Source organism: Saimiri boliviensis, chromosome 7 (genome assembly GCF_048565385.1).
Source record: "Saimiri boliviensis isolate mSaiBol1 chromosome 7, mSaiBol1.pri, whole genome shotgun sequence".
NCBI classification, from domain to species: Eukaryota; Metazoa; Chordata; class Mammalia; order Primates; family Cebidae; genus Saimiri; species Saimiri boliviensis.
Genome location: NC_133455.1, coordinates 19,807,564 through 19,835,402, shown reverse-complemented (window position 1 = coordinate 19,835,402; position 27,839 = coordinate 19,807,564). Strand labels below are relative to the sequence as shown.

At 52.4% G+C, this 27,839-nt stretch overlaps 2 protein-coding genes across 4 annotated transcripts in view; one reads left to right on the top strand and one right to left on the bottom strand.

Moving 5' to 3' along the window:
• TPCN1 (two pore segment channel 1) overlaps nucleotides 1–2,263 on the top strand; it is a 76,825-nt gene extending 74,562 nt beyond the window's left edge. For both annotated transcript variants that reach the window (XM_003932223.4, XM_074402193.1), the window contains exon 28: nucleotides 1,030–2,263. In XM_003932223.4, coding sequence (XP_003932272.1) covers nucleotides 1,030–1,146 — 117 coding nt within the window. In that variant the 3' untranslated portion in view covers nucleotides 1,147–2,263. The remainder of the gene's footprint in view (nucleotides 1–1,029) is intronic.
• Nucleotides 2,264–3,689: 1,426 nt separating this feature from the next.
• SLC8B1 (solute carrier family 8 member B1) overlaps nucleotides 3,690–27,839 on the bottom strand; it is a 37,354-nt gene continuing 13,204 nt past the window's right edge. Inside the window, exons 4-17 of one of the 2 annotated variants that reach the window (XM_039471985.2) lie at nucleotides 26,355–26,507; nucleotides 26,213–26,265; nucleotides 26,021–26,078; nucleotides 25,775–25,880; nucleotides 25,525–25,692; nucleotides 24,166–24,273; nucleotides 21,974–22,033; nucleotides 21,558–21,688; nucleotides 20,715–20,856; nucleotides 16,423–16,544; nucleotides 13,742–13,895; nucleotides 12,880–12,960; nucleotides 10,400–10,464; nucleotides 3,690–4,888 (exon numbers count right to left, since the gene is read on the bottom strand). In XM_039471985.2, coding sequence (XP_039327919.2) covers nucleotides 4,691–4,888; nucleotides 10,400–10,464; nucleotides 12,880–12,960; nucleotides 13,742–13,895; nucleotides 16,423–16,544; nucleotides 20,715–20,856; nucleotides 21,558–21,688; nucleotides 21,974–22,033; nucleotides 24,166–24,273; nucleotides 25,525–25,692; nucleotides 25,775–25,880; nucleotides 26,021–26,078; nucleotides 26,213–26,265; nucleotides 26,355–26,507 — 1,599 coding nt within the window. In that variant the 3' untranslated portion in view covers nucleotides 3,690–4,690. The remainder of the gene's footprint in view (nucleotides 4,889–10,399; nucleotides 10,465–12,879; nucleotides 12,961–13,741; nucleotides 13,896–16,422; nucleotides 16,545–20,714; nucleotides 20,857–21,557; nucleotides 21,689–21,973; nucleotides 22,034–24,165; nucleotides 24,274–25,524; nucleotides 25,693–25,774; nucleotides 25,881–26,020; nucleotides 26,079–26,212; nucleotides 26,266–26,354; nucleotides 26,508–27,839) is intronic. The other variant, XM_039471986.2, reaches the window with a different exon arrangement.

Sequence of the window (27,839 nt, the reverse complement as noted above, 5' to 3'; positions counted from 1 at the left end):
CCAGAACCTCCTCTCCATCCCTTACTTGAGTCCGAGCTGTAAACTCAAACGTGTGTAGCAAGAAACACAGCGAGCATAGAGGAAAGAGCAGAGATGGTCGTCAACTGGCAAGGATGGTCGTGTCCGAAGGGGCCGGCCTCTTCCCAGTTCCAGCGAGGTTGCCCAATAGGAAGAAAGCCCCACTGTGCTCAAGCCGCTTGGTGGTGGTTTGAGATAGAGTCTCACTCTGTCTCCCAGGCTGGAGTGCAGTGGTGTGATCTCGGCTCACTGCAACCTCCGCCTCCCGGATTCAAACGATTCTTCTGCCTCGGCCTCCTGAGTAGCTGGGATTACAGGTGCACAGAACCACACGTGGCTACATTTTGTATTTTTAGTACAGACAGGGTTTTGCTCTGTTGGCCAGGCTGGTCTCAAGCTCCTGACCTCAAGTGATCCACCTGCCTTGGCCTCGCAAAGTGCTGGGATTACAGGTGTGAGCCACCATGCCCGGCCTGCCTTTTCTTAAATTAGAAGCCGGAGGTTATAATCATGGCCTTAGACGGGTACGCTGTTTGACATTTCCAGAATGCCTTCCCATTCCTGCTGGAGGGCAAAGGTTAGGTGAGGCATTCAGCATAATGCAGTTCTGAGCCTCAGCGTCTCGGGAGTGGAACAGGGACACAGTTCCTGCCAAGCTCAAAAGGGGTCACCCCGGGGAACGTTTTTCGTGAAGGACAAAAGTTTATGCTCATAAACGAGGGATGAGGGTTGTTCCTGCCTGGGCCTGTTAGAGAGCTGTGATGCTCCAGCCTCCAGACACTAGGGGAAGATTTCATTGTCATTTTTGCTTCTGGGGCCATATTCAAAATTCTCAGCATTTCTGAGCCTGTGACGGGGGAGTTTCAGTACCAGCTGTGTGAGGCTGGCAGCCCTGCCCCCTCCGGCCTGGATGCCATTGGCTGTGTGACCCTGAAGCTTGATGACCTTGCAGGGTGAGTGGGGCAGGGTGGGGGGTGCAGGCCTCAGCGCCCCCTCTGCTCTCTGCTCCAGGAATGGTATGAGGAGCATGCCAGGGAGCAGGAGCAACAGCGACAGCTCAGCAGCAGTGCAGCCTCTGCCACCCAGCAGCCCCCAGGCGGCCGCCAGCGCTCCCAGACCGTCACCTAGCCCAGCGCCCAAAAGCCATCTCTACTATGCAGTACCACAATAGTATCACTCTACGTCGACGTCCAGAACTGCGGCGTGTGTACACAAACGTATATGCACATATTTATATAGAGAAAGAAAGCAGACAGACGAGAGGGGGCTTGGTTTATAACCACCTTGCCCTGTTTTCCTTAACTCCACAAGCCAGTTTGGTGAGGGGTGGGCTGCGGCTGCTAGGTCTGAGCTCTTCCTGCTGTGGAAGGCTCCAGAAGCCCCTTCCCAAGGAGACCCCTCACCTGGATCCAGCCGACTCTGCGGGGCTTGCCTCCCGCATGGGCCAGCCTCCACCGGCCACGTCCAAAGCTGCTTCAGGCTCACATCTCCTGACCTGATGGCATCCCCACCCCTGCTGCCTGCGGCCCATGCCACAGGTTCCTGTGTCTTACTTTAGGGACAGAACCACTTAGGAAGGAAAGAAGCCCGTCTCCAGGGTGGTGTTTCAATGTATATGATAATGTCATGGAATGCTTCTTCGGGGACCAGTGCCCAGGACCTAATGGAAAGAGGAACTGGGGTGATTGTGCCCACGTGGCCAAAGCTCAGCTCGCCAGTGCCGGGCGGCAGCAGGTTACACTGAGCAGTCTCCTCCGTCGGCTCTGCAGGCCTCCCACCCAGCCTTCTCCGGCTTAACCCTTGCTGGCGAAAATCCTTCCACAGTGGCCTCCTGGGGGGACGCAGACCCTGGAGGAAGGGGCGTGAGGCAGGAGGTGGGGCCGACGCCTGTAAGCCAAACAGCTTCCTGGAATGGGCTCTCTCGACCAAATCCCTTTTGCGATTTACCCGTTCAAGCAAAACGACATTTTGGTGAATTAAGGACTATGCTAAAGCTGGTAGCAGGTCCTTCGCACATGGGCACTAGAAATGGGAGCGACCAGCAGAGTGACGCTCCCTGTGGGACGCAGCAGCCCCGTAGCCCCGGCCCAGCTCCCAGCCACCCTCCCTCCCTGCCTCTGCTCACCCCGGAGATTTCCATGGCGGGAGTGGTTGGTGCAGAAGCAGGTCCGGATGAACTGCTAACATCCACCACTCCTCCCCGCCACGGCACCTTTTGGGAGCTCTGTGGGACATCCGAGCATGGTGGAGGTAGGGGGGTTGCCAGCTGCGGTGACAGGCGGTGGAGGCCACTTTGGTTCTGCTTCCCTGGAGCACAGCACAGGTTCCACAGCAGCAGGACGAGGGTGCGGGGAGGGCCAGGCGTGCGCTGCGCGGCGTCCGGGCCACAGGTGGACACAGGCTCCCTCTGGCCTCGTTCTTTTCCCAGCCACAGAACGGGCAGGGTGGGGCCTCGTCCCCCAACCCCCGCTCCCCGCCACCTCCAAGACCAAGCTGGGTCCCATCGCCAGCGCGGCCGGGTTCTCCCCTTCACGGAGTTAGTCCAGTGGTGGGTGTTTGTTTTAAAGCACAGCCCTATGGGAAACCAGCGAATCGTTGAGAATCACTGTGATTCCTCTGGGAGTCAGACCGGCTTTGTCCTCTTTGGAGGGCCATGGGCCATCACTGGGAGCTCCACATCGAGCCCCAGGCCAGAACCCCCTCCCTTTCGCAGAGAGGGAACTTTATTGCACAACTGGGTGCCTTTTAGCTTTTTTGTGTTGAAATGGGCATTTTGGAAGCAAGGGTCAGGGGACAGCTTCTAAAGGTGTGAGTCTCTGACCTGAGCATCTGGGCCTCAGACTCGGCTCTTCCTTCCCAGGGGTGGAAACCTGGAGGGGCCGCCAGCAGCACCCAGGGGTCTGCCCAGGGGAGTTGAGACACTCGGGTGGGAAGGTCTATTCCAGGAGGAGTGGCATCTCCGCCCTGTTCAGAGTGAGTGTGTCCATCCTCCCAACGCTGTCCTGAGAAGGGACCTGGTTTTGGCCAGGACCCGACAAACACCCAATGGCAGCATTGTCAACGGGCCAGAGTCTAGCCAGGGTGGGTGGCCTTGTCCTTGAGGCCAGGGACAGCTATCCCCGGCTTACCCCTGGCCCCCCACAAGCAGGGAGCAGGGGTCTCCCAGAGGCTGTGAGCTCTGGGGGTCCCGGGATGTGATCTAGCTGAGATGCCCTCTCGTCCCCAATGTCACAGTTGAGTGCACCCACGTGACACTCACCGGCGCCGGGGCCTCAGCCTGGCGGTGGCGGCAATGGCCCTGTGCCCTCCCCAGCCCCTCGCTTCCCCGCCCACAGCCCCAGCCTTACCCCACCATGCGGACAGTCATTTTGTACGGATCACGGGAGCAGTGCTGTACGGTTTTGTACATTGGTGATTTGTTACCTAGAAAACCCACTGTGTCTCTGGATTTCTGACGTATTAATAAAAGAGCCTCTGCTTTGTAAAACGTGGCTGCTGCCTCTTGACTTACGTGGGTATTGTGCAGAGAGTGGCTCCATCCAAGGCCATGGCCGTCCCTGATCCTGCCTCAGCCCCGCCCCGAGCCCTGCCCTGGGATCAGCCACTCAGTGCTGGCCCCGGTGAGAGGAAGAACTGGTAAAAGCTGGGTGTGTCATTTTCTCTACACTTGAAATTTTGAATTATTTTTTTTATTTGTAAAAACGTTTTATTTTCTTCTTTCCCAGCATAAGGCAGTTGCAAACCTAAGAGTTGCTTATTTTGGCAACATAAGGCGGGGTCACTGCGTGACAGCAGGAAGGCACGAGGGCTCCCCATCTGTCCTTCCCCAGCTCACAGGCCCTGAAGCCTGCTCAGGGACACCCCTCCCCCCCCCCCCACCGAGGGAGGCATAGGCACAGTCCTTTGGACTTCTGCTTGGCAGCTGGAGAAGCAAAGGTTCGGGCACAAACAAAGGAGTTGTGGGCAGTCAGGGACAGAATCCTAGAGGCAGCGTCTGACCGCTGTCCCATGTGGCAGCTGCAGGCGTAGCAGTGCCTTGGCTGATGGTGTTTTCGGAGCAAGTGGGTTCAGTGAAGTGCATCGTCACGAATGGCACCCGCTGCTTTTGGCTTTATAAGCGTGGCAAGGAGAAATTCAAAATTAAGTATGTCTTGAATTTTGTTTCTGGGAGACAGTGCAGCTCTGGAGCTCAGCCCTCAGCGGCCTGATTCCCAGGGGTCTGAGCCACCCTCATTCGCTGAGGGCTGGGTAGCCACATGTGCCCTGAGAAGGTGCTAGTAGGCCTGAAGCTCAGGCAAGAGGAATGGGCAGCGCCTGTGTCTTGGTGCCTCCAGCATGGCCTGGAACACACCCAGCTGATCTTCCCCAAACTCCAGCCCTTCTCAGAGGGGTTCTGGGGATCATTCAAGGGGGCCTTCTAGCTTCTCTCTGGAACCCTTTGTCCAGAGCAAAGCCTAGTTTCCAAAGTCCCCACGGCAAGGCTGTTGGGTGCTGGCAGCGAGGGGGACAGAGAAGTTCTCTCAGCTCACAGCAGTGACCTCAGATATCCAGCAGCAAGGGCCGCACACTTGTGCCCACAGGAGCCCTGCAGAAATGCTCTGGTCCCGGGCCTCCCCTGGCAGGAGGGCGGGGCTCTTGCCTGCAGTGAGGCCGCAACACTAAGTGGCTTCAGTCACATGCTTTTCAGGTGAATCACTCCAAATTCAGTGAGGAGGGCCACAACAAGGAAGTTCATGTAGAAGAGGAGCAGGCAGAAGCCGTAGACTCTGCTGAGCCTGAAGCACTGCAGTGGGACTGAGACCAGGGAGAAGACAAGGCTGAGCCCCAGGGCACCCGCCAGGACCCACACCAGCAGTCCATCTGGCTCCAGCTGTGGAAAAATGAGGGGAGAGAGGCTGGGTCACTGCCTGTTACAGCACCCACCTCACTTCTGGCCAACAACAATGCAGCCTCAACAGCAATGCAGCCTCATCAACAATGCAACCTCAGTACACCCTCAACAACAGTGCAGCCTCAACAAAACAAGCTCAAATGCAGCCTCAATGTACCCTCAACAACAATGCACCTTCAACAACGATGTAACCAACAATACACCCTTAACAACAAAGCCTCAAGAAAGCAGCCTCAACAATGCACTCTCAACAATGCACCTTCAACAACAATGTAATCAATGCACTCTCAACAATGAAGCCTCAAGAATGCACCCTCAACAATGCAGCCTCCCCAACAATGAAATCTCAACAATGCAGCCTCAACAATGCAACCTCAATGCACCCTCAACAATGCAGCCTCTGTGCAGCTTCAACAATGCAGCCTCAACAATACAACCTCAATGCAGCCTCAACAATGCAGCCTCAACAATGCAACCTCAATGCACCCTCAATGCAGCCTCAACAATGCAACCTCAATGCACCCTCAACAATGCAGCCTCAACAATGCACCCTCAACAATGCAGCCTCAACAGTGCAGCCTCAACAATTCAACCTCATGCACCCTCAACAGTGCAGCCTCAGTCTACCCTCAACATTGCAGCCTCAACAACGCACCCTCAACAACCATGCAGCTTCAACAATGCAACCTCAATGCACCCTCAACAATGCAGCCTCAACAATGCAGCCTCAGTATATCCTCAACAGTGCAGCCTCAACAATGCAGCCTCAACAACAGTGCAGCCTCAACAATGCAACCTGAATGCACCCTCAACAATGCAGCCCCAACAGTGCAACCTCAACAATGCAACCTGAATGCATTCTCAACCATATAGCCTCAACAATGCACCCTCAACAACAATACAGCTTCAACAACAGTGCCATCTCCGCCAGACACAGTGACTCATGCCTATAATTCCAGCACTTTGGCAGGCCAAGGGGGTGGATCATTTGAGGTCAAGAGTTTGAGATCAGCCTGGCCAATACGGTGAAACCTGCCTGGCCAATGTGGTGAAACCCTGTATCTACTACAAGTATAAAAATTAGCCAGGCATGGTGGTGGGCGCCTGTAATTCCAGCTACTGGGAAGGCTGAGGGAGGAGAATCACTTCAACTCAGGCGGCAGAGGTTGCAGTGAGCTGAGGTTGCACCACTGCACTCCAGCCTGGGTCACAGAGTGAGACTGTCTCAAAAAAAGAAAGAAAAACAACGATGCAGCCCACAATGTTTGAGGTACCAGCTAGGGGCCAGTTGAGGATGAGTGGCCTGCAGCAGCCCAGCCGGCCCTGTGGGATGGCAGGCCACACCCTGAAGTTACCCAGACATGGCCCCAGAAGTTTCCAGACTCCAAAGCAGCAGGCAAAGGGAATCTTCGCTTCCAACTTCAGCCAGGTCCACCTGCCTGGGTGTCTCTCTCCTGCCTCAAGTCTGATGATAATTGCCTCTGTAACGCTGAACTCTAGTTAATGACACGCACAAGCTGATGTCACCGTTAACTGTGAAGTGCATCAAGAAAGAACATGGATGCATGAGGCTGGGCACAATGGCTCATGCCTGTAATCCAGCACTTTGGAAGGCCAAGATGGGCAGATCATGAGGTCAGGAGTTCAAGACCAGCCTGACCAACATGGTGAAACATCGTCTCTACTAAAAATACAAAAATTGGCTGGGTGTGGCAGTATGTGCCTATAATCCCACCTACTTGGGAGGCTGAGGCAGAAGAATTTCTTGAACCTGGGAGGTGGAGGTTGCAGTGACCCATGACTACACCACTGCACTCCAGCCTAGGTGACAGAGCAAGACTCCATCTCAAAAGGTGGAGGCATGGACAGACAGATGGATAGCGAGCAAAGACAAAGCAAAGGCAGCCAGATGTAAACAGTAGCATCTGGGTGGGGGGAATCTGTGTCTAGCATACAAGTCTTTTAACTGTTCTATGTTTGAGTTTTCATAATAAAATGGAAAGGAGTCGCTCTTGTCACCCAGGCTGGAGTGCAGTGGCATGATCTCAGCTCACTGCAACCGCCGCCTCCCAGGTTCAAGCGACTCTCCTGCCTCAGCCTCTTAAGTAGCTGGGATTATAGCACCCACCACCACATCTGGCTAATTTTTTTGTATTTTTAGTGGAGATGGGGTTTCACCATGTTGGCCAGGATGGTTTCAAACTTTTGACCTCAAGTGATCCACCCACCTTGGCCTCTCAAAGTGCTGGGATTACAGGCATGAGCCACCACATCCGGCCCATATGGTTTTTGACGAAACGGTGGCTATAATAAGTATCTCTTGAGTGCCTGCTCTGTGCCAGGCATTGTGCGAAGGGCCTAACAGGCATGGTCGTCTTTGATCTAACAGTAGTCCTATACGGTGGGTACTAGGATGGACTGCATTTTACAGATGAGGAAACCAAGACTCTCAGATTCGACTGACTTGTCCAAGGTGCCCAGCAGCACTGAACCTGCCACCTCCACCTGACTCGGAACTTGGGAGGATGCTGCCTTCTGCAGGAAGGAGGGGATGGATGCCTGCTAAAGGAGCGGTGGCAGCAGAAACGAATGAATGAGAGCCAAAGTGTCAGGCGCAAGACAGGCGCCTCTGCAGGAGAAGGAGAAGCTGACACCAGTTCCCACTTTCTAGAATTGAGGAGGGGTCTGCAGATTTCAGCTGCAGGCTTTTATCTATGTAGTAGGATAAGTAGTGCCCCCTGCAAATTCATGCCCATCCAGAACCTCAGCATGTGGCCTTACTCGAAATAGGATCTTTGCAAATATAATAAGCTAAAGGTCTCAAGATAAAATAATCTTGGACTTGGGGTGGCCCCTAAATCCAATGACTTATATCTCCATAAGAAGAAGAGAAAGATGGTCATGGGAACATGCAGGCAGGGACTGCAGTGATGGGGCCACAAGGCAAGGCACACCAGGAGCCACCAGCAGCTAGAAAAAGTAAGCAGGGATCCTCCCCTGGAGCTTGAAGGCGGCACTGCCTGGCTGACACTCTGATCTGAGACTTCTGGCCTCCAGAACTGCGAGAGACTCAATTTCGGCTGTTGTCAGCCCCCTGGTTTGTGGTCATTTATGGCAGTGCTAATAAACTAACACAGTCTATGGTATACATGTCACATGTGGTTGCTGACAAATTGTCAAGCAGTACAGAAGAGTAAAAGGGAGTGAAATGTCCCCTCCCCACTTCTCTTCCTTCCACATTTAGCAGGCATCTAACACGCAGTGAAGACTTGACACGGCACTGTGTGGGGTGTTGCCATGCGCCACGGTCTTTCGTCTTCACAGCCACCTTCATCCTCTCCAACACAGAGAAGAAACTGAGTAGTAAGTGACAACCCAAATCTAAGTGCAAGCTCTTGAGCAGGCGTCCCCAAACTGCGGCCCCCTGAGGCCATTTATCCAGCCCCCCACCGCACTTCAGGAAGGGACACCTCTTTCATCGGTGGTCAGTGAGAGGAGCACAGTATGTGGCAGCCCTCCAGCGGTCCGAGGGACAGCGAACTGGCCCCCTGTGTAAAAAGTCTGGGGAAGCCTGCTCTTGAGCAATGCCTATCCTCCCTCTCCATGGGGGGCCAGAGTATACACACCTGTGGACACACATACCTACAGACACGGGCATCAATTCTGAAAACAGAAATGGGACCATACAATAGGTAAGGGTTTAAAAGCGACTTGTGTTTTTCAGCCAACGGTACACCACGTTCATCCTTCCATGTTGATGTCTCATTTGACTTAACAGCGGGAGGATTTCCTAAACTCAGCACAAAGGCGGTGGACACACGTGTATGGGCATACAAACACACACACATTTCCTAAACTCAGCACAAAGGCGGTGGGCACACACACACAAGAAAAGGGGAAACAGGTCTCCTGAGGGGTGAACCGTAAAGCCTCATTACCTGGAACTGCCCTAGAATCCATCATGAAAGCGAACCTATTAAACCCATGAAAAATGTCAACAAAGTTTGCAGAAGATATTTACTTTTCAGAAAAGCAAACTTTCCACGCCCTGAGTAGCTGTTTGCTTGTGGGATGGCAGGTGTAAAAGAACCGCCCTGCCCTCAGCTCATCGGCTCTGCTTAGAGCCTGTTCAACAACTCGCGCCTCTGGGAGAAGCGGGAGACTGTCCCCACTCATAGCACCATCTTTCAGCCTCACAGCACTCAAAGAGCTTTCCCATGGCGAGGCTTAAAACCAGCCCCCAGCCATCTCTCCCTCCCCGGCTTAAGTCTTCCTTGCTGGGTCCCTGGACTCAGTCCTCCAGAAGAGAGATGCAGGGATGGACCGCCCACTTGTGGCTCGGGGTCCAGTCTCCCTCACACGTGGGGGCTTTTGTGTACCCTGCACAATATTTTCAAATAGAAAAAAGTTCCTAGGAATCTTGATTTCTTCTCTAGAGGACCTGGAATATCTGGCCACATGCTGCCCACCCAAATCAGCCACACATTTCTGTCACCTGCCCAACCCTAGGTGTCTGATTTTCCACCCTCTTTAAAACAGTTTCTCGAGTGAAGTCCGTGTATTACCTGCATGGGTCTCCAGGAAGCTTGTTCAAAATGCAGATCCTCAGACCCACCCTCTACCTCCTTTCAACACAGGAGCCGGGAGGTGTCCTGTGTCCCCAGGAGCCTCTGCCTTTGGCAGTGTGTTGCAGAACCTTCTCCAGTCTGCTGGGCCCTCACTTCTGGGGCTGCCCTTGATAGCAGCTTTATTCTCTGTCATCCCAGCTCTGCCCACAGGGGAGCGCTCGGCCCGGCCCTTCCCACTGCGTGCTTATCCAGGAAGCTCGGCAGGTATCATCAATCTCATTTTAGAGGGGAGGAAATTGAGGCCCACAGATGTCCTAACTCCTTTTCTCTTTGAGACGAAGTCTCGCTCTGTCACGCAGGCAGGAGTATGGTGGCGTGATCTTGGCTCACTGTGACCTCTACCTCCCGGGTTCAAGTGATTACCCTTCCTCAGCCTCCGGAGCAGCTGAGATTACAGGCATGCGCCACCACACCTGGCTAATTTTTGTATTTTTAGCAAAGATGGGTTTTCACCATGTAGGCCAGGCTGGTCTCGAACTCCTGACAAGTGATCCACCCACCTCAGCCTCCCAAGGTGCTGGGATTACAGGCATGAGCCATTGCACCTGGCCTAGATCCTAGCTCATTCTAAGTCATACAACCAGGGATTTAAGTGATGGGACCCAGATCCAGACCCAGGACCTTCCTGCCCCTCCCCCTCAAGCTACATCTTGGTTACATACTCTTATGAACTTACCAGGAAAACATTTTTTTCAACCCTATATGCAAAATATTTTTAAAATATTCTACAAACCAGACTTGCCATGAACAGACAAGTCCCCTTTTCCAGAGAGTGGAAACTGCCGAGATGGGAATGGTCTCCCCTGCCAGAGGGCCGAGGAGGATGGAGAGCCAGCACGTGATGAGGCCCCATGCCACTCACCTTCACATCTGTGTGGCTCCGGGAGATCTGGAGCAGGCAGCCCAGCCCCACGCCCACGAGGATGTCTGCAGCCCAGCTCAGGAAGTTTTGCTGGAATGGCCTGCACATAACCCAACCACCCGGCCCCTCCCTGCTACTGCGTTCAGCCCCGGGGCTTGGGATGCCACTGCTAAAAATGAGGCGCAGTGTCTCATGCCTATAATCCCAGCACTTTGAGAGGCTGAGGTGGGAGGATCACTAGAGGCCAGGAGTTTGAGACCAGTCTGGGCAACAGAGTGAGACCCGTTTCAAAAAAATGATTCGGCGGGGGAAGGGGTGGGGGTAGAGAAGTGCCGTGGTGTGATCTCACTCCCCGGCTTAGTGATTCTCCCACCTCAACCTCCCAAGTAGCTGAGATCACAGGCATAGGCCACCATGCCTGGCTAATCTTAGAATTTGTTGTAGAAAATTTTTTATGTTGCCCAAGGCTAATTTCAAATTCCTGGGCTAAAGTGATCATCGTGCCTCAGCCTCCCAAAGTGCTGGGATTATAGGTGTGAACCACTGTGCCCAGACCTACAAAAATTAAAAACATAAAATTAGGAAAAGAAAGAAGAAAAAAAAAAAACGAATGAACTTATTTGGCTTTATGATCAATGCCCAACTCCCACTTCACCCCAGACACCCTATCTGAGGAGACCCTCTCTGTTTAGGTCTTTAAGAAGACGGGTATTGAATACAAGTTCTGCTCAGTCTCTAAGGATCGAATACCTTAGGGTGCCAGGAATGCTTGGCACAAGTAAGCACTCAGCAAGTGGGGAAACTGAGGCCAGGAGAGGTGAAGGGACTGCCCGGTCCCTAGAGGGAACTGGTGATAGTGTGTGGGTCAAGGCCATCTCTAGGAGTCATTCAGGGCTTCCTCCCCAGCTAACCGTGAAGGTCAGGAGAGGCTATAGCCCGAAAGCCAGGAGGAAGCCTCAGCGGGAACAAAAGGGCCACCAAGGTCCCTGCTCCACCTGGGAGTTAAAAGAGCAGGCATCCAGGTCCCCGCAGTTAGCCTGTGTTTTGCTGGCCAGCTGCTCACACCGCAGCCCCTGCTAAGGCTGTCACCGTGGAGTGTGGAGAGCTGCACTTCAGGCGCTCTGCGATCATCTTTCTTTCTTTAGCAGCCAATAGTATCCACTGCTGGCCGAATGCCTGCTGTGTGCTGCGCACTGTCTGGAACCCACGACCATCTGGTTTCAAAGCTCTTTCTCTCCACAGCCCCAGGCTGGCTGTATCTATCTTTTCTATATAGACCAAAAGTTGACAAACATCAGCCCTCTGGCCAAATTTAGGCCACTAACTGCTTTTATAAAGTTTTATTGGAACAGAGCCATGCCTATTCACGTTCAGATTGTCTGTGCCTGTTTCTGCACTACAGCAGCAGAGTTGAGCAGCTACAAAACCGCCTGCATGACCCCCAAAGTCTAAGATATTTATTCTTTGGGCTGGGTGCCGTGGCTCACACCTGAATCCCAGCACTTTGGGAGGCTGAGGCCAGCGGACCACTTGAGGACAGGAGTTTGAGAACAGCCGAGCCAATATGGTGGAACCCCGTCTCTACTAAAAATACAAAAATCAGCTGGGTATGATGGCACACACCTGCAGTCCCAGCTACTGGGGAGGCTGAGGCAGGAGAATCACTTAACCCTGGAGGCAGAGGTTGCAGTGAGCCAAGATCGTGCCACGGCATTCCAGCCTGGTTACAGAGCAAGACTCTGTCTCAAAAAAAATAAAAATAAAAAAAAAGATTATCTGGCCCTTTTAGAAAAAGTCTGCCAACCCCTAAGATAGGCCATGGCATGTCCCTATAAGCAAGAGAGACAGGGTCTTCCATAAGATACACAGGCCCACCCTGCGGGCACCTGCCTATCACACCAGTGTCCTAACAATAATAGTTCCGTCTGCTGAGCTCTTTCTTACCAGGGGCCAAGAATTTCATCTACCTCACTGGATCCTAACAACACCCCTAGGAGGTCAGCACTCCCCAAATCCCTACTTTTTTTATTTTTTTATTTTTGAGACAGAGACTTGCTCTGTAGCCCAGGCTGGAGTGTGCAATCTCAGCTCACTGCAACCTCCACCTCCTGGGTTCAAGCGATTCTCCTGCCTCAGCCTCCTGAGTAGCTGGGATTATAGGCACCCACCACCACGCCCAGCTGATTTTGTGTATGTTTAGTACAGACAGGGTTTCACTATGCTGGCCAGGCTGGTCTTGAGCTCCTGACCTTGTGATCCATCCATCTGCCTCAGCCTTCCAATGTGCTGGGATTACAGGCGTGAGTCACCGAGCCTGACCCAAATCCCTATTTTAAAGCCTTGGAGCCTGAGGCCCGGGCAGCCACATTACCTGCCCCAGGTGTTACACCGAGAGCCAGTCCCCAGGGTGGGGCACAGACCACCCCCCACCCGTGGCTGTGACACCAGCACTAAGGCCAAGAACAGACCTCAAAGGATACTGAAGATGATGCCGCCAAAGCAGGCAGAGAACGCCATCCGCGGGTAGCCCTGGCGGGCCAGCGTGAAATCCGAGAAGGCATCTGCATGGGAACAAAGGGCCCTGCAGTGGTGAGTCGCTGCTTCCTCGGCCCTCCCGGGTCAGCCACGCCTTCATTCTCACCCACCGTCATTCAGGCAACAAACACGGAGGGATGCCCACGTGGGCCTGGGCACTAGCTGCTGGGGTGCTGTGTGAGCGGGCACAGCATCTGGGAAGGCACACTTCCCTCCTTAATTCCTTTACCCCACTCTTTCCCACTAAGAATGACTTTGCGGGTATGAAAAACGAGGCTACCAATTTTTCAAAGTCTCGTCTGCTGCTAACATGCACAGCACCTCCACGTGAATTAGAAGAAGTGCCCAAAAAGGCGAGGGCTAGATTTCAGCTCCCTTATCCTCTTGTCCCGACGCTCTCGAGCAGTGCAAAACCTGGCCAACCGTACCTGGCTGCTGCAGCTAGGGAAGGGTGTATGTACGCATGTATGTTATGTAAGTGTGAATGCCTGCATGTCACACACCACGTGCACATCGAGCAGGGTGGGCCGCGATGGGCTCCAGGTCCGGCCTGAACTCTGGGAGCCACCGAGTATCCCCACATCAGAGGGTGGGGAAGAGGCAGGGACCTCTACAGAGTTTCTTGGTTCAACTGTAGTCAGGGCTATCTCACCCCGACGCTGTTCACTCCACAGTGACAGGGACAGTGCACAGGTGCAGAGGGCAGACACCCTGGACACCTGCCCAGATGCGACTCTGGCTGGGGAAGGACAGGGCTAAGATGTGGCTGCGCTCACCCCCACTCAACCCCACCCGGCCCCGAGTCACCTCCAATGCTGTTCCCCCAGGCCAGCAGCGTGAGCCCCAGCACGGTGTTGCTCAGCCGGAAGACCACGCCCAGGGACCGCAGGATGTTCACCACCTCTGTGGCGGCCGCGTTGATCCACAGGGCGCTGGTCAGAAAGCCCAGGAAAGCAAAGAGCTGCAGAAGGAATGATTTGCTGATGGGACCAAGGCCAGCCCCAACAGGAACACAGCCTCAGTTCCTCACCTGTGAAATGGGATGATACCATCTACCTCATGAGTTTGTTATGAGCATAAAACATGTTACTATACGCATTGGTGCCTGCACATAGTAAGCACTCAATAAAACGTGAGTTCAATATTATTTTCTTTTTTCCTTAATAAACTCCCTTTCAGGCTGGGTGTGGTGGCTCACGCCTGTAGTCCCAGTACTTTGGGAGGCTGAGGTAGGTGGATCACCTGAGGTCAGGAGTTTGAGACCAGCCTGGCCAATATGGTGAAACCTTGTCTCTACTAAAAATACAAAAATTAGTTGGGATGGTGTCACATGCCTGTAATCCCAGCTACTGGAGAGGTTGAGGCAGGAGAATTGTTTGAATCCAGGAGGTAGAGGTTGCAGTAAGCCTAGATCATGCCACTGCACTCCAGCCTGGGCAACAGAGTGAGACTCTGTCTCAAAAACAAAACAAAACAAAAACTCCCTTTCATGTATTAAAAATATATATATTATTTTGTCTGGAAAGGGTTTCTTATCACTTTCAACAGATTTCCAGTCTGAACCAAATACCACCCAATATCCCAAAAAGCATCCCTGTAACTCATTAGCAGACACTCCCAACCCCACCCCACCAGCCCAACATGACCCCTACTCTGCTCTCTGCCTCTGCTCTCTGCCTCGTGTTCATTCCACATCAGTGGAATGCCACAGTGTGTGACCCTCCGCTAGTGTCTTCTCTCAGCAGCATGTTTTCAAGGGTCATCCACATTGTGGCACACATCAGTACTTGAAAAAATAGTGAAAGACAATTTTCCCTAAGTAGTAAAAGGCAACTTCCCTAAATGATCCATTTGCTTAAAAGTCAACACCCTTCGGTTAGTACATTCACTGAGAGTTTCTAAAAGTAAAAACTAAAATATTTAAAAATCATTAAGTACTAAAAAATGAAAATTTTATGTAAACGGTTTTTTTTTTAGGATGATATCTCACTCCGTCACCCAGGCTGGAATGCAGTGGCGGGATCTCGGCTCACTGCAACCTCCACCTCCTGGGTTCAGGCGATTCTCCTGCCTCAGCCACTCAAGTAGCTGAGATTACAGGTGCCTGCCACCACACCTGGCTAATTTTTGTATTTTTGGTAGAGACAGGGTTTCGACATGTAGGCCAGGCTGGTCTCGAACTCCTGACCTCAGGTGATCCACCCACCTTGGTCTCCCAAAGTGCTGGGATTATAGGAGTGAGCCACCACACCCAGCCAAAATAAAAATACTAGATAAACTTTTTTTTTCTTTTTTTTTTTGAGATGGAGTCTCACTGTCACCCAGGCTGGAGTGCCATGGTGCATCTCAGCTCACTGCAACCTCTGTCTCCCTGGGTTCAAGTGATTCTCCTGCCTCAGCCTCCAAAGTAGCTGGAATTATAGGCGCATACCACCACACCCAGCTAATTTAATATTAAGTAAACTTCTTTTTTTTTAAGATGGGGTTTCACCATGTTGGTCAGGCTGGTCTTGAACTCCTGACCTCAGGTGATCCGCCCACATTGGCCTCCAAAGTGCTTGGATTACAGGCATGAGCCACCGCGCCCGGCTTTAAGTAAACTCTTAAGGAAAAAAAAAAAATCTCTGGACAAACTGCCTAAATATTCCTTAGACTGCCTAGACTAGAGAAAATGGAAAAAGACACCCACGAAGGCCATACGATTCTACCCTTAGAAAGTCTTTAGAAACCCAAGGCGGGGCGAGGTGGCTCACACCTGTAATCCTGGCACTTTTGGAGGCCGAGGCGGGAGGATTGCTTGAGGCCAGGAGTTTGAGAGTTGTCTGGACAACATAGTGAGACCTTGTCTTTACAAAAAAACACAAAAATTAGCTGGGTGTGGTGGCTTGCACCTGTAGTCCCATCTACTCGAGAGGCTGAGGTGGGAGGACAGCTTCAGCCCAGGAGATCAAGGCTGCAGTGAGCTATGATTGCACCACTGCACTCTAGCCCAGACAACAGAGGGAGACTCTATCTCAAAAACAAGGAAATCCCATATTGTAGGATTCTGTTAATATAAAATGTCCATGACAGGCAAACCCATAGAGACAGAGAGTGGAGCCTTAGTTGCCAGGGGCTATGCAGGGGGCGGGGAATGAGAGTGACCCATAGGCATGAGATCTCTTTTTGGGGTGATGAAATTCTCTAAAACTGCTTGTGCTGATGATTACACAACTCTGTAACTATAATAAAAACCACTAAATGGTATACTTTAAATGGGTAAATTGTATGGTATATGAATTACACCTCAACAAAATAAAGCTACTACCAAAACATATCAAAACCCTGCGCAGATACAGAAACTCTCAAGAGCAGCTTTAAAGTCCAGTTACCTGTCCTTGTGTGACGCCTGATCAGACTGCTCAAAGTGCCTCCCAGGCGCAGGCAGGACACCTGCCTGGGGGGCCTCAGCATCCCCTCTCCCCACCCGGAGAGCCTGGGCTCCTTACCCAGTGAAGCCTGGGGGGCTGGCTGTTGGATGTGGCGAAAAAGGTCACGGAAGCCAAGGCTGTGCCTGCGATCACCACCACGACCCAGACAGGAACGAGGCCGCCTATCTCATAGACACCGTCTACAAAGGGACAGAAACGGAGCTGGTACCCTCCCAGCTGCCTCAGAGTGACAGAGGGGTTCTAGGGCTGAGACCTGCAGATAACACCCATTTAGAATGGACTGTTTGGATGCCAGGTAGGCACTTCCTATGTGCCTGAGAGAGCTGGGTGTGGTGGTGGGCACCTGTGGTCCCAGCTACTTGGGAGGCTGAGGTGGGAGGATCGCTTGAGTCCTGGGAGGTGGAGGTTGCAGTGAACTGAAATCACACCACTGCACTCCAGCCTGGGCAACAGAGTAAGACCTTATCTCAAAAAAAAAAAAAGAAAAAAGAAAAGAAAGAAAGGAAAGAAAAGAAAAAGAATTATGTGAGCGGCTGAACACCCAAAATTGTGTACGGAACATATTACGGGTGATTTTCAAAAGGGATTCATTTTATTTATTTTTTTTTGAGACAAGGTCTCACTGGGTCACCCAGGCTGGAGTGCAGTGGCACAATCACAGCTCACTACGGCCTCAAACTCCTAGGCTCAAGCCATTCTCCCACCCCAGCTTCCTGAGTAGCTGGGACTGCAGGTCCCAGCTCATGAGATAATTTTGCCACATGGGGTTTTACCTGTAGTGCTGGCTTTGGATCCAGATGCCTGGGTTGGAAGCCCTTTCCATGTATTTGTCACTCCTGTGCTAGGGGAATTTTAGGAGGTGGCTGGGGCGTGAAGACACTGAGGATCTGAGCTGAGTGTTAAGCAGAGAGGAGTGTAAGGGCTCTGTGGGAAGCGGGGAGTCGGGGACAACAGAATCAAGCAGATCCGTGCCAGGAATAGCACAGAAAAGGCTGTGGGAGGCAGCGGGCTCAGAGTCTCGAGGCCTTGGCTGGGTGTGGTGGCTCACACTGGTAATCCCAGCACTCAGGAGGCTCAGGCGGGCAGATCGCCTGGAGGTCAGGAGTTCGAGACCAGCCTGGCCAACATGGTGAAACCTCATCTCTACTAAAAATAGAAAAATTAGCCAGGCGTGGTGGTACACGCCTGTAATCCGAGCTACTTGGGAGACTGAGGCAAGAGAATCTCTTGAACCTGGGAGGCAGAGGCTAGAGGGGACCGAGATCAAGCCACTGTCCAGTGAGAGCCATGGACTTTTCCCAAGAGGCGCTAGGGAGCCATGGAGGTCTTTGAGTGGAAGAGCGACCACAGCATATGAAAAGCAGCACTTTACAAAGATGCCTCTCGGGGAACACCTGGAGAAGGGGGAGGCTGGAGGCTGCTGCTGGGGAGGCTCACCTTGAGTCACCGCACCCCTCGGGCTGAGAGCCAGTCCAGGGGTTTTCTCTAGACAGTGCTCAGCCCAGAAGAGGGTCAAGAGTACTTTAGCCAGAACCAGTCTTTCCCCACGGTGGACCTGCTACCACTAGATGGTGTTTAAGGCCGTGTGGTCAAGATACCATCCGCTGCAGAACCACGTCCCAGGAAAGGGATTCCTTCTTCAGTTCCATCATGGCGTCAAGGAAAGTTCCCATTAGCTGCTAACAGGACTTGAACATCTCACACACCTGCTGTTCTCCCTAGTACAGGCTTCCAGCTCATGGTTGGACTCAGGAGGACCAAGTAAGGTGGTTTATTTATTTTTTTTCTTTTTTGAGACAGGGTCTCGCTCTGTCGCCGAGGCTGGAATGCAGTAGTGCAATCTCAGCTCACTGCAGCCTCTGCCTCCTGGGTTCAAGCGATTCTCCTGTCTCAGCCTTCTGAGTAGCTGGGATTACAGATGCCCGCCACCACACCTGGCTAATTTTTGTATTTTTAGTAGAGACAGCGGTTCGCCATGTTGGTCAGGCTGGTCTCGAACTCCTGACCTCAAGTGATCTTCCTGCCTTGGCCTCCCAAAGTGCTGGGATTACAGGCATGAGCCACCGTGCCTGGCTGGTGGTTTACTTTTACTGTGTTTATTTTTGCAGTTACCTTGAATTTACTGAAAATGATGCATTTTCACTACAGTTTCTTATTGATGCAGGTGACACAGTTTCCTTTTCAAGAAATTTGCCTTAAAAGAAAAATCTGAAGCTGGGTGCAGTGGTATGTACCTGAAGTCCCAAATACTTAATGGAGCCCAGAAGTTCAGGACCAGCCTGGACAACATAACGAGCTAATTTAAGAAAACTATCAAATGTGGCCAGGTGCAGTGGCTCACACCTGTAATCCCAGAGCTTTGGGAGGCTGAGGTGGGTAAACCTGAGGTCAGGAGTTCGAGACCAGCCTGGTCAACATGGTGAAACCCCATCTCTACTAAAAATACAAAAATCAGCTGGGTGTGGTGGCAGGTACCTGTAGCCCCAGCTACTCAGGAGGCTGAGGCAGGAGAATTGAACCCCAGAGGCAGAGGTTGCAGTGAGCCAAGATTGTGCCACTGTACTTCAGCCCAGGCAACACAGTGAGATTCTGTCTCAAGAAAAACAAAGAAAAATATCAAATGTAATAGTATAGAGTAAGAGAAAAATCGAGAAGATGGTCTGTGAATGACTGATGTGTGGGATGGTCTGTGAATGACTGATGTGTGGGAATCACTCTTTTAAGAAGCCACAACGCATACAAAAATCAGCTGGGCATGGCGGCAGGTGCCTGTAATCCCAGCTACTTGGGAGGCTGAGGCAGGAGGATCACTTGAGCCCTGGAGGCGGAGGTGGTAGTGAGCCGAGATCGCACCACTGCACTCAGGCCTGGGTGACAGTCAGACTCCATCTCAAAAGATAAATAAGGAAGGAAAGAAAGGAAGGGAGGGAGGGAAGGGAGGGAGGGAAGGGAGGGAGGGAGGGAAGGGAGGGAGGAAGGGAGGGAGGAAGGAGTGAAGGAGGGAGGGAGGGAGGGAGGAAAGGAGGAAGCGGGGAAGGAAGGAAGGAAGGAAGGAAGGAAGGAAGCAAGCCACAACGCTTGGAAAAGCAGGTCCCTGCATTTGCCCTGGCCTGAAAGGCAAGGCTTCCCAGCTCCATGGAGAATGGATGGAGACTGATTGCCTCCAATGGGCTGTGATGAAGCAGACAGCCCTGCGGGGTGGCCCTTTTCAGCTCTGAGTCACTCCATCTCAATCATCTCACTTCCTAGTCTCCTTCCCTCCATGCCTTCATCCTCCCATAAACCAGGGGGACAATTCACAGAAAATGTGGCAGGGCAGCCGTTTCATCCCAGTGACACTGCCACAGCACACAGTGCCACGCCCAGCCACGCATCTACACCGAAGTCCTACCCCTACCTCCAAGCGACGCCCTGGGCTGAGGGGGAGGAGCCCAGATGATAGTGAGGAAACAGGGCGCCTGAGATACTAAAGTTAGACAACGGGAAGAAACTTGGGTAGCAGAAGCTATAAGTTGGGGGACGAGAAGCTTGAGCATTTCCTCCACCATAGAAGGGTAAGAAAGAAAAGGGCATTCTGGGGCAGATGGGGACAATTCGAATGCCAGTGGGGACAAGCCAGGTTGCACAAACGAGGGAAGGAAGCTCAGCCCGGGGCACCCAGCAGGCAGTGGAGGGTACTGTGATGATTTATGTCGCAGACACCCCATAGCGGGTGCCCCTTCTCTGCTCCAGCCAGTTTTGCCTTCAGAAATGTGGCCCAGATCTTGAGAAGCCAAAATCAGGTTTTAATGTAAAATCCCCCAATTTTTAAATGCAGGCAAACAAGCCAGAGAGCTGCACGTGGCCCAGGGGTCACCTGTTTTGCAGCCTCCATCTGGGGCCAGCAGGATGGGACCAACTGACTGCAGGAGGGTGAACTTCCAGGCTGGTGACCCCAATGGCACAAGGGCCTGCTGTATGTCCAGGAGTCCGCCTCTAGCCAAAACCTCCCTGGTGTGACTAAGACGAAAACTCCACTGGCCGAGCGCGGTGGCTCACGCCTATAATCCCAGCACTTTGGGAGGCTGAGGTGGGTGGAGTTCAGGCTGAGGTGAGGTCAGGAGTTCAAGACCAGCCTGACTAACATGGTGAAACCCCATCTCTATGAAAAATACAAAAATTAGCCAGGTGTGGTGGCCACACATGTAATCCCAGCTGCCCGGGAGGCTGAGGTGGGAGGATCGTTTGAACCCAAGAGGTGGAGGGAGGTTGCAGTGATCTGAGATTGTGCCACTGCACTCCAACGTGGGCGGAAGAGAACTGCAGAATGTGGGAAGAAGGAGGAAGGTGGGTTGGCCTGGGGTACTCACAGGTCCCCGACTGCAGGGTCAGGACGATGACCAGGGGGCTGATGACCAGATGCAGACAGTTAAGGGGCCGTTTCCAGTTCCGGTCATCCTTGTCCGGGTCCACGACGGGGACGGTGAGGAGCAGCAGGAACTCCACGGGCAGCTGTCAAGGAGACGAAGGTGGGAGGGCGTCCACAGGGAAGCCTGAGTCCCAGCCAGCCACAGACAGACTTCAGTGACTCAAGAGCTTGGCCGTTTGTTGCCGGGCACTGACTGTATGCAGGTCCCAGGCTAAGCACCTGGGTGCCTCTGGCTACTGGCACAAATGACCACAAACAGAGTGACTCTCAACAGCACAAATGTATTCCTGGACAGTTCTGGAGGCAGAAGTCCAGTTAAGTTGTCAGCCGGGGGCGCTCCTTCTGGAAGCTCTAGGGGAGCATGAGGGTCCTTCCAGCTTCCAGGGGCCGCCTGCCTTCCTGACCCCACATCATTCTACCTGTGCTTCTGTGGCCACTTCCCAGCCTCTGACTCTGCCCCTCCTGTCACCCTCTTTCTCCGGGCCAACCTCGGATGACACTGGGCCACTGGATAAGCCAGGCTCGTCTCCAGATCTTCCATCACATCTGCAAAGGCCCTTCTCCCGTGACCACAGCATCTTCCCAGGCTCCAGGGGTTGGGATATAGATGTCCTTGGGGTCTGCTGGAGGGCAGGGCCCCAGGTCAAGTCATCAGCCAAGCTCCATGCCTCAGTTTCCCCATGTATTCTGAGAGGGTCTCAGCGGACCCCAGGCCCTCCCTCTCGTACAGCTGGAGAGGGTACAGTAGCCACTGTCTTGCCGCTGTCACTAGGCCCCCTCTTACCTTGAATACCTTGAGGGCTTTCCAGTATGCCGACTTCCGCCTCCACTTCATATAATCCAGGGGGTTGAGGGCCCGGGCCAGGATCTGAGCCGTGGTCTCCTGGTAGAACAGCAGCGGCCGGTACTCGTCACCTACGTGTAGGGGTGGGGTGGTGAGGTGTGCCTGCGGCTGACCTGACCTCCAGGAAACCCTCCCTGCTCCCACCTCACCAGTCCTCCCAGCCCTAGGGGAGAAGGCAAAGCCCAGTGCCCAGCAGAGGGCAGGCGACCCTGGCCCTTGGCTCGTCTGATCTGCAGTGAGATATAAGGCCGATTTGCAGCCTCGTTCCCAGAACCCAGGTCTTGGAGTGCCCCATCTTTCCACTGCAGCCTTGCCCTGGGACCCCCACCCTAGCTAAGCACAGGGTGTGAACTCACCGTAGTCATAGCTGTTGGTATTAGAAGATACCCGGTCCTCCTCGGAGTCTGAGAGGATCTCTGCAGGAGAGAGGCTCAGCTGCAGAACCCAGACCGTTCTCGAGGGGCACCGCTGGGACAGAGCAGGTGTAAGCTGCAAGTGTCCAGCCATCTTATTTACTTAGTTATGTGGGACAGGAGCTTTCTCTGTCACCCAGGCTGGAGTGCAGTGACGTGATCACGGCTCACTGCAGCCTTGACCTCCTGGGCTCACTCGATCCTCCCACCTCAGCTTCCTGAGTAGCTGAGACTATGCCCAGCTAATTAAAAAAAACTTTTTAGAGATGGGGTCTTGCTATGTTGGCCAGGCTAGTCTCAAACTCCTGGCCTCAGCAGTCCACCTGCCTCAGCCTCCCAAAGTGCTGGCATTACAGGCCTGAGCCACTGCTCCGGCCATGTCCAGGCCCTCTTTATTTTGGATTTCTGGCAGTCTGCATGCGTGCTCGGGAATTCCTGCACAGTAAGAAAGTCTAACTCACCAAACATGGCCAAATGGAAGCATGCAGCTATAATGCTAAAGTTAGCAGGGGCATCTGAAGACACAACTCAGACATTTACTGACTTCACTGTTGTCTTTTTCAGAAACTGGAACCCAAACTATTTTTCTCTTCTCAGGAGGCCTATGGATGCTGAGGCCTGGGGCCCGTGAGGAAAACGGCCCTCCTCGAGTGCAGAGTCCGCTCTAGCCCTGATGCTGCCTCTGAGTGTGTTGTGTGTGTGTGTGTTATGTATGTGTGTGCATGTATTTGTATATGTGCTGTGTATGTGCATGCATTTCTGCATATGTACTGCATGTTGTGTACTGGTGTATTTGTGTGTGTTGTGTATGTGCATGTGTTTGTGTTATGTGTGTGCATGAATTTGTGTATGTGTATGTTGTGCATTTATGTTTTTGTATGTTGTTTATGTGCATGCTTGTATTTGTGTTGCATGTGCATGTATGTGTTGATGTGTGGTGTGTGTATATACATATTTGTGTATGTGTGTTGTATGTGTGTGCATGTGTATGTTGCATGTGTGCACATATTTGCATAGTGTGTGCATGTCTCTATATGTGCACTGCATGGATGCATGCTACATTTTTGTGTTGTGTGTGAATGCATGTGTCGTGTACCTGTGTATGCATGTGCATGTATGTTTTTGTTTCAGATGTGTATGCATGTGTTGCACGTGTGTACATGTATTCATATATATGTATTGTGTGTACACATATCTGTATACGTGTGTATTGTGTATGTGTGCTGTGTACATGTGTGCATGTATTTGTGTTGCATGTGTGAGCATGTATTTCTATATGTGTGCACGTCACGTGTGTGCATATATTTGTTATGTGTTGTTTACATGCATTTGTGTATGTGTGTAAGTGTGCATGTATTTGTATATGTTGGGTGTATGTGTGTGCAGATATTTGTGTGCATGTATGTGTGAGTTGTGTATTTGAGTATGTGTGTGCATGTCTATGTGTGTAAGCTGTATATTTGTCTATCTGTATATGTATGTTTGTGAGTTGCATATCTGTGTGTGTTGTATGTGTGTGCGTGTATGTGTCTGTTGGATGTATGTGTGTGCATGTGAGTTGTATTTGTGTGTACATGTATGTATATGTGTGCATGTATTTGTGTATTTGTATATATATGTGCATGTATTTGCATGTGTGCATGTCTTTGTGTATATGACTATGTTTGAATACTGTTGATTTCTTTGCAATTATTTTTCATTTCTCAGTGTCCCTGTCACGGCAGCATTTGTGTTTTACCCTGAGAGTGGTGGGAAACACCAGGGCAGGGCGCAGTGCTGATTCTTAGAGGAATTACCCTAGCAACTGCATAGAGGAAGAAGGAGCGCACCTGAACCTGCGGGAGATGAGGATGCTCGTGGGCACCCGTGGAAGCACAGACGCAGGACCTGAGCAGAATGAGTAGAGAAAGCATAAAGAGGCCGGGCGTGGTGGTGCACGCGTGTAATCCCAGCGCTTTCGGAGGCTGAGGTGGGAGGATCATGAAGTCAAAAGATCGAGGCTATCCTGGCCAACGTGGTGAAGAGGAGATGAACTTGGTGGGGACAATGGCCTCCAGAGACCCAGGGCAGCAGTGAAGGGCACAGAGGCTCCTAGTCCCCGCTGGTCCTCTCTGAGGTCCGATGCAGACTCCTACCTGGAGTCACTGGCATGGAGTAGACCAGGGATCCTCTCCGTTGCCATCGGTAGATCCAGGTGCAGAGAATCACAGTGACCACATAGAACACATACAAGCCGAGGTACCCTGCAGACAGGGCGCAGGCTGTCACCAAGTGGTGTCCTGGCTGCAGGCCCAGAGAACAAGGGCTGGCAGTTCTATCTATCACTGGTGTGTGTTAGTGGTGGCAATATGTGTCAGCCCAGCCCGGTACCAGTGGGCAAATGGCCTTTTCCCTGAGCTCTCCACTCCTTCCTCCCGCCTCCCAGGACCATCTCTCTTCCTGTCTCCCTTGCAATTGAGGAGGTAACACCAGGCACAGCAAACGACTTCCAGGCCCCCATTCGAGCACTAAGGGTTGGTGTCCCGCTCTGTGCCCTGGGAGGAGGCAGCCCTGCAGCTCTGGCTACAGCCAGGTTCAGCCAATGGGAGGCCAGACAGGAAATCAGAAGCCTCGGGAGTTTGGAGTGTTTCTTCCTATTCCTTCCCTGCTGCGTTTCTCTGGCAGGGCCCGCGACCCTCTTCAGTGTATCTCCAGGCCTCCAGCCCTCCAGCTCTCAATGGGCTCCGCCACCCCATTCCCTGCCCCTTCTGCCATGGGGGATGGGTGTGGTCACAGCTCCCACTGTTGCTGGCCCCTGGGTATCTTGCATCTCAGTGTCCCTTGTGGGTTTCATTATCCTTCTGCACAAACTGTCCCTCCATTCATCCCCCTGGAGCCATCTGCAGGGAGCATGCTTGCTGTCACCATCCAGGTAGCCCGTTAGATCCCACCTGTACTGCTTGTTAAAATTGGAAATTATGAAACTTTTTTCCTTGAGACAGAGTCTTGCTCTGTTGCCCAGGCTGGAGTACAGTGGTACAATCATGGCTCACTGCAGTCTGGAACTCCTAGGCCCCAGGGATCCTCCTGCCCTTGATTCCAGAGTAGCTGAGGCCACAGGAACACATCGCCATGCCTAGCTACTTTTTTTTCCTTTTTTTGTAGAGAGTCTCACTATGTTGTCCAGGCTGGTCTCAAACTCCTGAGCCAAAGTGATCCTCCTGCCTCAGTCTCCCAAAGTCCTGGGATGTTTAGTGTGAACCGCTGTGCCTGGCCAAAAAATTGTGACGCTTTTGAATATTCCCTTCCCAGCCCCCAGCTCTGCCAGGCCTCTTTGGTTATGTGACCCACATGTTCCCATTTTTTGCTCAAGCCAGCTTGAGAAGGGTTTCTGTCACTTGTCATCAAATCAAGACCCCCACTGATCACCCCTCACATCCCTCTGTCCCAGGTACCTCCTAAACCTCCTGCCCATCAGTCCTGGAATCTCCCGCCTGAGCCCCACAGCTGCTCACCCAGAGCCCACGGCAGCGTGACCCTGCCACGGAAGAGCATGATGAAGGTCAGGAACACAGCCACCATGTAGAAAACGATGTCCCTGAAGAAGGGCCTGGAGGCAGCCATGAAGGGGTGCAGGATAGTGATGCCTCCGGCCACCACCGTGGTAACCAGCACACCGGCGCCTGGGGAGACAATGCCAGGTTTCAGCTGCCCTGCACCCTCTCCTGCTGCTTTGCCCGCCCCCCTCACCGGGGCTGCTCTCACCGAACAGTGCCCCGACGGCCAGGCCGGCTGTGTGTGGGTCGGAGAAGGCCACCAGGGCACTGAAGATGTCAGGTGCACCATTTCCAAATGCCAGGAAGGTGACACCATGGGGGTGTAGGTCAAGGGGGGCCAGGGTCGCAGCTGCAGCCCACCCAGGCCTTACCTGGGCCATGCGCCACCACCCTGTCCCCCAGCTCCCCACAACTGCCCTCCCTCCAGGGCACAGGACACCAGACAAAAGGATACTGCCACGTTGTGGGAGAGCTTGAGCGTGGTGGAGATGGCCGACAAGTTGGGGCAGAAACTATGGAGAAAAGGGGACAGGAAGCATTTCCATAGTGACCTATCCTTCCCCCAAACCCAGGGTGACTGAATGCCAGGCTCCCGGGGCCCCTCCTCCCAACAATTAGCTGGGCCAGAGCCCAGGCCCAAACTCACAACTTGGCCGCGGTGACTCCCAGAATCAGAAACAGATAGAGCAGCCAGGAAACCTGGGTGGGCAGACGGCGGGGAAGGGAGAGTCAAGTCCAGCTGGGGCCAGCAGCCCCTCTCACCAGCCCCCCCAGGGGCGGGGCCTCACGTAGAGGGTGACAGCCAGAGGGAGGAGGCGGGGAGGGAAGTGGCAGAAGATGCCTTCCAGGTAGTCCAGGTAGCCCCCATCACTGTGGCAGTCAGGGTTGGTCCGGATGAAGTCACAGCGGTCAGAGACATTCAGGCCACACACCTTGCGACACTGCAGGAAGACAAGGAGGGGGACATCGGAGTCAGAGACCTCGCTGAGGACTGGACTAGGCCCATCTAAGCAGCTAATATCCCTCTAGCCTGGTCTCCAAGGCCATCATACCCTCTGGGTGGTAACTAGGCAATTTAAATTTAAAAAATAAACATCTGTTTGAAATTGATACAAGTAATTCATGAATACATTTTTAAAAAAATAATAAAGATTTCTAAATTCCACTTTCTTATCTCTGCCCTCCATAATCTTCCCTCTCCAGTGGTTCCACCATAATTAGTTTGAAGCACCTACTTACAGACATTTCTCAGATCAATTACATTTATACATATACCCTATGACACACTTTGTTGTGTTTAACAGAAATGGGTTCATCCTCAATCTCACTTCTATAATTTGCTTTTACTATTATACACACACATACACACACACATACACATTAATACACAGAATTTGAAACATACTATAGCGATTTCTATATGTCGAGCATAGTGCTAAGAGCTTAAAATGTATCTCAATTAATCTGTCTAATAATTCTTTGAGGGCTGGGTGCAGTGGTTCATGCCTATAACCCCAGCACTTTGGGAGGCTGAGGTGGGAGGATTGCTTGAGCTCAGGATTTCAAGACCAGCCTGGACAATATAGCAAGACCCTGTCTCTGCAAAAAAAAAAAAAAAAAAAAAAAAAAAAGGCCAGGCGCAGTGGCTCACGCCTGTAATGCTAGCACTTTGGGAGGCTGAGGTGGGTGGATCACCTGAAGTCAGGAGTTCAAGACCAGCCTGGCCATCATGGTGAAACCCCATCTTTAAAAAAAAAAGAAAGAAAGAAAGAAAGAAAAAGAAATTAGCTAGGCATGGTGGTGTGCATGTGTAGTCCCAGCTACTCAGGAGACTGAGGCAGGAGGATCGCCTGAGCCCAGGAAGCTGAGGCTTCAGTGAGCTGTGACTGCAGCACTCCATTCAGCCTGGGTAACAGAGATCCTGTCTCAAAAAAAAAAAAAAAAAAAAAAGTGGCCAGGCGTAGTGGCTCACACCTGTAATCCAAGCACTTTGGAGGCCAAGGCGGGTGGATCACCTGAGGTCAGGAGTTCAAGATCAGCCTGACCAACATGGTGAAACCCTGTATTTAAAAAAAAAATGTATCTCAATTACTCTCCACAACAATACTCGAGGAAAGAACTACTATCATGCCCATTAAACTGATATGGAGACTGAGACAATGCCTATGTGCACTCAATGGGAGAGTCAGGGTTGGAACCCAGGCAGTTTGAGGCACCAGAACCCAGTGTTCTTCCCTGCCTCCCAAGGAGTCTTTTACCATAGCAGAGTATTT